A 12121-nucleotide genomic window follows, 5' to 3' on the forward strand; every position below is an offset into this window, starting at 1 on the left:
CCCCCTCTCTCTCTCTTTCTGTCTAATACACACACGGCTTTGTTTTTGTCGGAAGAGATGGCATCGCTTCTCCGGAAGGTTTGGATTTCGGTCTCCAATCGTTCGGGTTCGAGTTTAAGTTCAACCTCGCTAACGTCGTATAGGCGCTTACATTTAACCAGTGTAGCAGCAGACTCGGCAATTGGGGCTTTTGATCGAATTCCCCTCGACATATTGATGCAAATCCTGATAATTCTCTGTCCGAAAGATGTGGCAAGGCTTGCCGTCGTCTGCAAAGCATTTAGAACGATCGTCGCTGATAATAGTTTATGGATATACTTTCTTCAGAAACAACAGGAGCCTTGGGACTCAATCTTATTTGGTGAAACCCATCTGCGATTAGGATATCCTATTCAGTAATCTCCCCTTTCTCTCTCTCTCTCTCTCTCTCCCCCCTTTATATTATTCATTTTCAAGATCAATTTTGTTTTTTGATTGTATTTATGAACAACCGTTCAACCGTCTATGTTCTTTTGTTGTTTTGCTGCTAAAGGAATTTCTTTCTCTCTGTTTGTCTCTGTTTTTGTCTCTGTTTTTGTCTCTAGATCATATCCGGACGAGATGACTCAGTTCTCATTCATGCAAATTTTTTCCCAACGAGAACAATGCCCTGGCGCAGTTATAATTGATGGTACGTTGGCATTTGAATGTCTAGTAGCTAATCTTTTCTTTATTGGTTAGCTAGATTAATATCCCTGAAATATGTTATCTTGATTTCTTGATGTAAACTCATTTGGTAGTTACGGCTAGACTGGAGCTAAAATTACAGTAAAAATAAATTTGCAAATTACTGAAGTTAACAACAACCGGGATTAATTTTTATTTTTATACTTCTCATTTTGGAATTGTTTTTTTATTATGCATACTCATGTGTCAATAGAGATTCCTCTGTAGGTTTTATTATGCATACTCATGTGTCAATAGAGACTCTACAGGTTTTATTATGCCTATAAATCCTGATGTTCTAACCAGATAAATGCTGAACCCTTTAAATTGTTTTTTTTTCTACAAACAAGGTGGTTCTGGATATTGCAAATTCGGATGGAGTAAATATCAACGGCCGTCTGGACAGACCGCAACATTTCTGGTTAGCTTTTTTTTGTTGTAGTTAACAGTGAATAGATTGAGAATAATCTACTATTATTAGCTTCTTTTTGTTGTCGTTAGCAGTGTAATGAATAGGTTGAGATTCTTGAGAATAATCTACTATTATTACCTCATTTCATGTTTACAGTTGGAACCCCATGTTATGTTTAGTTTTATCTGATGAGCAGGAATTTGGTAATATTGAGTCTCCCATGTACTCCAGACTTCGACACTTTTTTGCTACGATTTATAACAGGTTAAAACGTTTTATCTTTCGTTTTTTTTATACTATACTGGATTTTACCTATCTTGACCCTAAACTAATCATATACCGTCCATCTTTTGCAGAATGCAGGTTAAAACATCTAACCAACCACTTGTTCTGTCCATTCCCATCTGTCATTATGATGGTGAGCAGCCATAGGACTCTGAATATGGTTCTATTTCTTGATGTTGTTTTGAAAAAAAGGCCTTGTTTGGTTATTTGGATTTAGTCCAAATAGCCCCATATCCTCCATCACCAATCAAATCATTCGAGAATACCCTAACTTTATTTTTTTGATAACATTTATAATAAAAGGATCAATATTTTTGTCATTAACCCCATATAATACAACTTTTTCATCAAAATTTTCAAATAACCCTACAATAAACAAGCTCCCAAATGTTCTATTTGTCAAATCAACTACCTACTGCTTTGTGATTTTACTCGCACAATTATCTTCTTAACAAGCAAGCATTCAGTTTTTGGCACAGATGCCTATTTAGATTGTATTTCCACAAACTGGTTTCTGTTTTATATTGAATGCTTACAGTTTTCTCAACCTTAGTGACAAAAGGTAATCTTTGATATGACCTGATAGGCTTCCATTGTTATTTAACCCAGATACTGAAGCTGCTAAGGCAGCTAGGAAACAGCTAAAAGAGACTATCCACTCATCCTTGTTTGACATGAATGTCCCTGCTGTTTGTGCCATTAATCAGGTCATGCATATTTGACGTTTCATGCTTTTGCAAGTTAGTAGTCTTTTCCTATAACAGATACTTAATTCAGTTCATTCAATTCTTTGACCCAAATTGCATGACATTTGAGGTATTAAGACCTATAATGCAGATTCACTTGTTTTTTTGTATGTTAGCTTTTCTCAAATACTTTTTCAGTAGGGAGTTACTTTTTATTTATTTTTTCAAAGACGATCAACTTAATATTAATAAAAGATTGAGAACACGAAAATCTACGTAGCTAAAGTGACAAAAATAGTTACTAAGAGAACAAAGGTCACTGGTTCGATTCCCACTTTTAGAACACGAAATGCATTCACTTTATGATAGTAAAAAAACAAAGGGTAAGAAAGCAGAACATGAAACAGATACAAAAATCCGTTAATCCTTCCCAGATTCCTCCTTTCTTGATTGAGGCGAATGTGTGGAGAAAAACTCCCTTAATCCTCTCTTTCCTCACCTTTTTTCTGTAAAATGTCTTTTTGTAACCCCTGCAGTAGATTATGTATTAATATATTTTGTTCCTATATTATACATTTCATTACATTGTTTAAAAAAGTTGATTAGAAAACCAACCCCTTCTAACCTCTATCTGTTTCTGAATAATGTTGAACATGCCAGATAGTCTCAAATTCTTGTTACTTATAAGAGCATGTAGAATATCTTGTGTGGTAGCTCAACATTCTCAAGTAAACAAGGGAAAAGAAAGGACACAGTTACTTCTTTTTTAAAATATTATACTTTGTATTCCAAGTCTTGAACACGCGACTTGAATCATTGAATGTTGAATTGATGGTTGTTGTTCAATAAACAGTGTTCAAGACGTGTTCGGAATTTGTTATCGACATTGTTTGTATTATCAGAAGTGGTTTTTTTACAACTCTATTAATAAAATCTTTTAACATATAAAAATAAAAACCTTGTGATATGTGCTGAATTTGATGCTTTTAAATGATGCAGGCAACTCTAGCCTTGTATGCAGCAAGAAAAACTTCAGGAATTGTTGTTAATATTGGTTTCCAGCAAACATCTGTTGTTCCAAGTATAGTTATCTATGTCATTCAAACCCTTATCTCTTAAATTTGTGTTAGTTCAAATGTGATATTTCCTTCTCTCTTTGTTTTTGTCCCAATGAAGCAACTACTATTTGGGAACTTCAAATGTGAATGGATCTCACATGTCGAGACAGAAGCCCAAGAAAACTGTCTTTCTGATTTAAAAAAAAAATATTTTCTGCTCTGCATATATGTATTTTTGCTCTCCCTTTTTGCAGTTTTGCATGGTAAAGTTATGCGGAAGGTGGGAGTGGAGGTTGTTGGGATGGGAGCATTAAAGCTCACTGGATTCCTCAGGGAGTTAATGCAGAGAGCAAATATGAATTTTGAATCCCTATATACTGTCCGTACTCTGAAAGAGGTCAATAATTCTATTTATAGCTGAATTTCCAACAAATTGGTCTTCAACTGTTTTCTTCTTGTCTTTTCACTCTATTTATCTTGACCTTTCATAAACATTCTTTGAAATTCTTCCCTTTTTTCCATTACCTGACTATCTAAGTTGATTTTGTTCAGAATCTATGTTATGTGGCTCTTGATTATGAAGCAGAGCTGTCCAAAGATACACGAGCAACATTTGAAGTTGCAGGAGAGGGACAGTTTACGCTATCAAGAGAGCGGTTTGAAGTGGGTGAGATACTTTTCCGACCACGAAAGGCTGGGGTGTAAGTACCAATTACACTGAATTTTATACTTTATACATCATTGTGAAATAATGACCCCTTCCTCTGGAGAATGGAAATGATTTCAGCTTAAATAAAATGCATATTATCGACATTCAATCTGTTACATGTAATATGGAGGACCAAATGAAGACACGCTAACTTGACATTATAATTATAATATTAGCATTAGAGTACTAATATTGTAAATGAATTTTCTTTTAAATAGTGAACCAGCTATCCGCTTAAAAAATACGTGGAGAATGGAACGATGGGGGCATGATGACGTCTGCCTGTAGGCAGGATGCAATTACATAGTATTCGATCTGAGTTGCCCATCTCCATTCACTCCAAAATTCTCACCTAATTCTTAATATGTTCTTGATTTGCTTCCCATCTCCTTCTTTCTCTATCGAGTTCATTCTATTATCATAATACATCTAACATTAGTATCAGAGCACTATCCTGGCATATGTGGAGAAACTGAATTATTTTTTCTTCTGGTTCCACGATCGTGATTACTAGAGTTGCGACAAGTCGGATACTGATCCTATTTTGCCACCTCCAAATGGAACTAGGCAACCAGAGACAAAACAGCAATCAGAGATATTGACATTACGTAAATCAATAGAGATACTTATAGCAAGAAGCCAAGAATGGAGGGTGTATCCGAAGAAGTGCATGATATTAGTTCGAAGCAAGAAGAAACGCATGCTACGTTGGTTGAGACGAATGCCGTATTTGCAAGAAACTGGCAAAAAAGATGAATCGAAGGCAAGAAGGTGAAGAATCGATATATCAGGAGAAAAGAAAATATAGAGATATCACTCCAATTGATGTTGGTATAGCCAAAGGTTTCAGCAATCCCTTATATCTTTGATTCTCCCATTTCTGCTGCTGACAAACCACACATGTTCTCACAAATTCTCTAACATCCCTTTCCATTCCTTTCAAAATATAGGCTTGATGCAGTTTCTGGTATGTGACCATTACTCTTGACTGCACCCTACTGCTGAATGGTTGAAATGACATAAGTTCTCAAGTCTTTATCACACCCAACCTTTACGTAGCTGTCCATTGATGGGAAAACCCTTCAACCCTGACGGATCTTTTCCAAAAGTCTGAATGATCTTCTTCAAATTCAAATATTGATCCCAAGATTATTCAATTATTTTCATTAAAACTGATAGAGAATTCTGATATAGTCGAGCAAGATCCTTCTGCTGAAATAAGGCATTTGCTGCCATTTTCTCCTTACCCTTCTTGTATTGTATTGAAAACTCGAATCCCACCAATTTGTATAACCACTTCTCTTGGCTCGGGTGTTTAATTCACTGTTCCAAGATATGTTTACGAGATTCATGAACAGTTCCAAGATATGTTACGAGATTCATGATCAATTTTAATCACGAATGACTTAAACTGCAAGTAACTCCTCTATTTCTTAACCGCATGTAACACAGCCAGCATCTCCCGTTTATATAATGATCTTGAAATAATTTGGATCATAAACCATTAAAAAAGTAATTTTAAATCTCTTGTAACTATCCTTCTTCATCCCATCACCTTGTTAGTTATGCTTGCCCCTGTCATGTCTTGAAATATTGTCCTCAAGTGGCCCTGCTTTTTATAGTCCAAGACTAGTTCCATACTTTCATATAAGAAACTATAACAAATGAAAATTGGCAATTTTCCTATGGTCTCTTGTTTGTGACAAAATAGCAGTATCCACTCATTATTTGTGATTTTTTCTATTGTGAAATTGTTGGGACAGACATTTGTGTAGTCTCCTAATCAAAATATTTGATTAGTCTGAATTTGTGGAAAATTTGATCTATTATTTTGATATGAATGATTTGAAAATGATCATCATGTACATATGATTGATATCTGATTCAGGCTTGCAATGGGGTTACACCAGGCAGTGGCCCTGTGCATGGATCACTGCCATAGTGCAGAATTGATAGTTGATGAGAGTTGGTTTAAGACTATAGTTTTGAGTGGAGGCTCAGCATGTCTACCAGGCCTTGCAGGTGGGATTTTTTTTTTAATCTTTTTCATGTTGACCTATCTTCTTAATTGGTTTTTATAGTCATTACTTAATTGTTCTATTGTATTTTCTTCCAGAACGATTAGAGAAAGAACTCCATGATCTCCTTCCTCCTTCTGTATCAACTGGAGTCAAAGTAATCCCTCCTTCCTTTGGAGTTGATTCTGCATGGTTTGGAGCAAAGCTTGTCAGCAATGTAAGCTACACTACAGATATGTATATTTCTTTGTTGGTATTGATTTCAATTCTTGTCTTTTCATGATAATATTGGTCTGTTTGCCCCGATACAGTTAAGCACTTTTCCCAGTCGTTGGTGTGTCACAAAGAAACAGTTCAGGCGTAGGTCCAACCGCCTCATGTGGTGAAAGCTTCTGAATGAATAATATAGGCAACCAACCATTTTCCATTATATATTTCAGCAAACAATTGTTCCATGTAAAAATTTTATGTTGAAGAAAGCTTCCTGTAAAAATTATTTACATTTCATACTTCTTCTAATTAGTCATCATTTGTTCACTTGTGCTATATATAGAATAAAAGCCCATTAATGATATTTTGAATTGATTGCATAAATTACATAGGAATTTGTTGTATTGTAATATAATTATGTTACAAGCAGTTTCATAGTTTTTTTTAATATTAAATGTTTTTATTAATAGGACTCTATTCAAACGGATTATTATTAATACAAACAATGTCTATTAAATATGGACTAGAAGAGGTGGATATCTCCAGTCTCCTTGAGAGGTTTTAAGTTTGAGATTTATGTTTGCAGTTTGGTTAGTTAAATGTGTACGGAGTATGTGCTTAACTCTTTAGTGATCGCATTTTTATCCCCAATATCTCCAGTCTCTCTGAGGTACGAGGTACTGGGTTTGAGCTTGTTAGTAGGAATTTGTTAGTAGGCAAATTCTGTGTCTGGTTATTAACCACCAAAAGATAAGTTATATATGATATAAAAGTAATCATTATGACCAATATTTTCTGAAAGAATACAAGTTTATCATACAAAGCAGAATATCTGCCGAGGAAAGATGAAACAAGGTACAAGAAGAATAAGAAACATGTAAGTGATAGAGTGGGTAGTTGGATGATCAAATTAGTTGGAAGAAGAAGAAGAAAAGAAAAGCATGTAATAGAAGAAGGGATGTGATAGATGATGGTAAATAAATAGTGATCCCATTATCATTGAGATTAGCCGTTTGAGATGGTGGTTGTGCATCACAGGCAAGCCCTTGCTTCCCTTCTCTACACTGACTTGCGAAAAGACCAGGTGGGTATTTTCCATATAGGTTGATGTAACTGAACATGGTCGAGGCACAATCATTGCTCAAGTCATTCAGCTCAGCACTAAATGGGCAGGCAAATTCTTTAAAGGCCGAACAGCAAAGATTTGCTGGGTATTGTGGTCCTTTACACTTGCTAGTTATGATTGTATAGTTCTGAAACTCAAAGTTTACAGAGCAAGCTGCAGGCACACCACAAATAGTTGTTATTATTATAAGAGAGAATCACACAATTGACAGATTTGTTTCATTTATTTCTTCAAATAGTTGATTAATGTCATAAAACAAACAAATGATTTGAAACTGAATCCCCAATTCTAATTCTAATTCTAATTCTAATTCTAATTTAATAAAAGAGTGGCATTGAATGAATGTCTAACTTTATATGAGGAAAAAAACATTCAAGTGTACATATTTATCACTCATTTGGTTTACATATTTCTTTATTTGAAAACTAGAGGAGAACTTGCATGACACCCACAACCCCACTTAAACTTAATCCTCAATCGAACTCGTGATCTTTTGATCTCTTAACCTACTTTTACTACTGGACTATCTTGATGGATTATTACTTCCTAATCTAAGATCCCATTATGCATATATTATCTAACAAGAGAAAATTAAAATAACAGTAAGATTGTGATCTTGATATGACAGGATAGAGAAGAAAAATTTAACCTTGTTTGGCTTGAAGAAGATTCCGACCAATAGAAGCTTGATCGTCAAATATATCATCTACAGTTCAATTCAAACGGTAAATAAACTGACTGACATAATGTTAGTTTGTTTATGCAAATGAAAAATAGCAACCTGAAAGTGAATTGGAAACACAAACAGCTGGTCCGCCGATAAAGAGGAAGAGAAAAATAGAAAGACATGTGAGGGAAGAAGACGAACACAAGCCGCAACTACTACTGTAACTTTGCCTCATTGTTCAACCTTATCAGAAAATCCCTCTTTATGAGCCAAAATGCCGCCGGATCCAACACCGGCTCTTCTGCCGTACAACCAGGTCTTGATGAATATTCGTAACTATTGGAGAGATCCAATGAGAAGAAAAAGAAGAAATGAATGAAAATAGCAGATGATGAGGATTGCAGAGGACCTGTCATAAATAAAAAAGTCAAATTATCGGAAGCGCGTCAGTTTGCTGTCACCACGATGCCATGTCTCTCAGGAGTCTAGCCGGCCTTGTCCTACAATCATTTTTTTTAAGTGGTTAGATTGAGTAAGCTTATTTATGTATTTATAAAATTTAATTTTGTTAGTATAATTATTAACTGTCATTCTACAATAATAAATGAAATAGAAAAAATTAGTTAAATCTATTTGATAATAAATGATTCACAGTTTAACTAAATCAATCAAATATTATTCATGTTTTTAATTTTTATTTTAAATTTTATTTGTTATTAAATTTTGAATTAAATAAGTTAATTTAATTGACAAGAATCTCATACAAATTAAATATCTAAATTTTGATTTATAGTAAGAATATTTTTATTTAAAATAGGATGATATTCACTCTCTTATTTAAAGGGTAAATTAATAATTATTGAATTACTTTCATTAAGTTTATCTCTAGATTATTTAGTTAAACTATTTAATAATTAATATTTTGTATAATTAATAATTCTTCTCTAAATTTTGTGTTAGGATCGGGGACGCCCTTGGAGGACCGGGATGTTTCCGGTTTCGGTAAGGGTGTCCGCTTACAACACACAACACTCTTTGGTGATAGTCCGGTTAAAGACTAAAACATTTCTCAGCACTGCACAACCTGTCACAGACTCTTGAACCGGGTTCAAGGGCGGAAATGTCTGTTTCAGGTTGAAGCAACGTTTGCGACTTTAGATGATGTTTTTAGGAGGATTCGGTTTTATGGATATGAGTGACCGGTTTTAGAAGTATGATTGGTTTGAGGTAAACAAGAAATGAAAGCAAGAGAAAGAACACGAGACAAGAATTTGTTTATGGATGTTCGGAGCAAACCCTCCTACGTCACCCCTTCTTCTCAGGTTATGAGAAGGATCTCCACTAACTCTTTAGAGTTACAACAACACTTCCGGTCGAGCCCAACTTCGCTACTCGCCGGTTACACCAAACTCACACTTTGATGTAATACAACAACACAACACAACAATACAAGAAGCTTCCGGTTTCAGACACACCGGTTTTGGAATACAGGACTTTATCTCTCTAGAATTTAATGTTTTATGACTTTCAGAACTTATGATGCTCACAACTACAACTGCCGAACTGCATTGAATGAAGACGTTTCGACTTCCTTTTATAGCTGAAAGTAGCCAACAGTTACTTTCTTCTCTCTCTTGCGGATTGGTCGATCATTATCACGCCTGTTTGCAGAAAGGTTGCTTGCACGCTTCAACTTCCTCAACACCTGGCATTCATGCAGGTGACTCTGAGCAAAGGATGACATAGCCGGTTTTCAGATTGAGACACGTGTTGAACATCCACTACCGGTTGTCAGTATCGGATCAACAAAGCATCATTGCTTTCCTCGCATGCTTCTGATCGGATCCGATCTTCTTTTATTCTTTCAAGACACGTTTCTTCCGTCATGGTACGTCACTCTTGAATTTTGAATCTTCTGACTTTTGTTCTGAACCATCCGGTTTTTGTGTCTTGTAGTATGATCCGGTTGAAATGGAAATTTATGTCTTGGCTAACCGGTCGCTTGAGAAGGTGAGAACCGGTTCTTCTGATCTTTAACTTGATCACTTAAAACTGGTTTCTTTGAATTGTAGTATCAGTCGGTTTTACAACGCCAACCTGTTCATGCGGTTTTAAAAGTACCTGTACATGAAGATTAACCTCTGTTTAGTTCGTCTGGCCGGTTCAAAAATTAATCTACTTAATTTTTCTATCAATTTCTCCCTTTTTGATTATTTAGAATAAATATTCAAAAATTGTAATGTATGGCCGGTTCCAAAATTAATCTACTTAATTTTTCTATCAATTTCTCCCTTTTTGATTATTTAGAATAAATATTCAAAACATGTAATGTGTGGCCGGTTTTGAAAAACATGTGTTTTTAAGAAAAAATGTTTCAAAGGCATGCGATTGATTGTTTTAGAAAATATGTGAGAACCTATCAGAAAAAACAAAGTAACCAAGTTCTGAAACATAGTAAGGCATAATTTGTTCAAAGTAAACAAAGAGAGAGATTTAAGGCTTGGATGATCCCCCCTTGTGTGGCTCCTTTTCCAGCTCCTTCTCCAACCGTCTTCTTTCTTCTTCTTGCCTTACTCTGTGTCCTCTATCACGTCTTTCAGCATCGATCAACACACCGGCCCATATGCTTGAGTGACCGGTGCCCTTATTCTTGAGATTGAAGTTGGCACAAACTGGTTTTGGTGGTGGAGGCGGTGGAGCATTTGGAGGTCTGAAGCTTGGAGTTGTTGTTGATTCTCCGGTTGTCCTTCTCTTCCGTTGATTGAGTTCCTCCGGATCTTCTTCTTCTTCATCAAGCGGTTGTGCATTTATCACGACCGGTAAGGCTGTTTTCTGTTCAGCCCGCTTCATCACGTTCTTAACTGCACTTCGCTTCTTCTTGTTCCTTGTATTCATGGAGTGGGACGGTTGAGCCAGTGGAGGATCCTGGACGTTGGCCTGCTCTTCCTCGTTACATTGTTGGGCAAGCGCATAGTCTTTATCTTCAATCTCCTTCTGTAACCGTTCTCTTTCTATCTCTTCCTCTTGCAATTTCTTTGCGGTTTCAGCATCCTTTTCGATTTGCGTTTGGGTTGAGCTGACTTGAACCTTGGACATTTCCCCGATTTGAATGGCCATTGCTTGCAGCATGTCCAATAGTGGAGCGGTTGCGGCTTTGACGGACTCGGCAATCATGGTTTTTACTGTTGTCTGCATGGTCGTGTCCATCATGGTTTGTAGAGAGTTTGACAGTTTATCTTCAGCCACTGCAATTCTTTCGTCGGTTACGGCTTTAAAGTTTCCAAGGCATGAGTCAACTGTTTCAGCCATCGCTTGCTTGATTTGATCTATTTCCAGAGCTTTGACCGGTTGAGAAGTTTCTTGTTCCAAATTTTCAGAGGTTCCGGATGTCTCACCACTTATAAAGAATGGCTTACTTTGATATAACTCGGTATTGTTGAATTGACGTTGGCAACTTTTCCACCATTGCATGTCAAGACGATCAAGATTTCGCACAAGCTGTTCTTGTACCCCAAGAAATCGTTCGGCCATCCTCATTTCAATCGGGTTTAGCGTCTTTCCTTGGGTTTCTTGAAAAGCGTTCTCAACTGCCTGTAACCGAGCATTTTCAAGGATTACCGGAGCTTTGCTAAACGCCGGTTGGATTAGGTTGGTGTTAGCTAAGTTAAGTGCCCTTTCTTCCAGCTTGATGAGCTTGTCCCACTGTTTGTTGCCGCTTAAACCTGGAACCATGTCGGATAACTTGGTTTCGCATCTGAGCTTCACCCACAAGATGTATGGCGCTAGCGCATCACTTGCACCTTTGTTCATGTCTTGAATGAGTTCCTCGAAGATCTCATTTTCTTGCTCTATGGTGTATGGAATCTCGTCCCCGGTTATGGCTTCATGTTGAGGATCGGTTTGCAGCGTGCCTGTTCCGGTTGCCGTTGTGTCTTCAATAAGGATCCCTTTGTCTTTGTTTACCTGAGTGTATCCTTCAGGTGTTGTGGCCGGTTGGATTTCTAAGGCTGTCTTCTCTCCTGCGGAACCGGAAGGTTCCTGTTCTTCAATATTTCCCTCCTGAGCCGGAGGTGCAACTTCTGTTGTGTTGGCCGTCTCATCGACTGGTTGTGCTTCATTCTGATCAGGTATTTCAACCTGATTATCTGGCTTCCGACGACTTGAAACATCGTCCTCTTCGGTTTCTCTTGTGATCTCTTGGACCACATTCTAAATTGCTTCCGAGGTATTTAAGCCCACATTGGC

At 36.6% G+C, this 12121-nt stretch overlaps 2 protein-coding genes across 3 annotated transcripts; one reads left to right on the forward strand and one right to left on the reverse strand.

Moving 5' to 3' along the window:
* Positions 1 to 6463, forward strand: LOC124938028 (actin-related protein 8). The gene is made up of 12 exons (XM_047478389.1): positions 1 to 395; positions 585 to 670; positions 1056 to 1126; positions 1314 to 1381; positions 1474 to 1535; positions 2012 to 2109; positions 3088 to 3169; positions 3401 to 3543; positions 3699 to 3847; positions 5744 to 5877; positions 5972 to 6090; positions 6185 to 6463. Exons 1-12 carry the CDS (start codon positions 58 to 60, stop codon positions 6257 to 6259), a joined length of 1425 nt encoding a protein of 474 aa, XP_047334345.1. The 5' UTR covers positions 1 to 57; the 3' UTR covers positions 6260 to 6463.
* A 381-nt stretch (positions 6464 to 6844) lies between these two features.
* On the reverse strand, positions 6845 to 8359 carry LOC124938029 (GPI-anchored protein LLG1). Of its 2 annotated transcripts, XM_047478391.1 has the most exons (4): positions 8194 to 8359; positions 7991 to 8160; positions 7859 to 7915; positions 6845 to 7362 (listed from the first exon to the last, which is right to left on the reverse strand). In XM_047478391.1, exons 2-4 carry the CDS (start codon positions 8109 to 8111, stop codon positions 6989 to 6991), a joined length of 552 nt encoding a protein of 183 aa, XP_047334347.1. In that variant the 5' UTR covers positions 8112 to 8160; positions 8194 to 8359; the 3' UTR covers positions 6845 to 6988. The 2 variants fall into 2 exon arrangements, with proteins under 2 accessions (XP_047334347.1, XP_047334346.1); XM_047478390.1 differs by having other exon boundaries at positions 7991 to 8359.
* Positions 8360 to 12121: the final 3762 nt, after the last annotated feature.

The sequence above is a fragment of the Impatiens glandulifera genome, chromosome 5 (genome assembly GCF_907164915.1).
Source record: "Impatiens glandulifera chromosome 5, dImpGla2.1, whole genome shotgun sequence".
In the NCBI taxonomy this organism is placed as follows: Eukaryota; Viridiplantae; Streptophyta; class Magnoliopsida; order Ericales; family Balsaminaceae; genus Impatiens; species Impatiens glandulifera.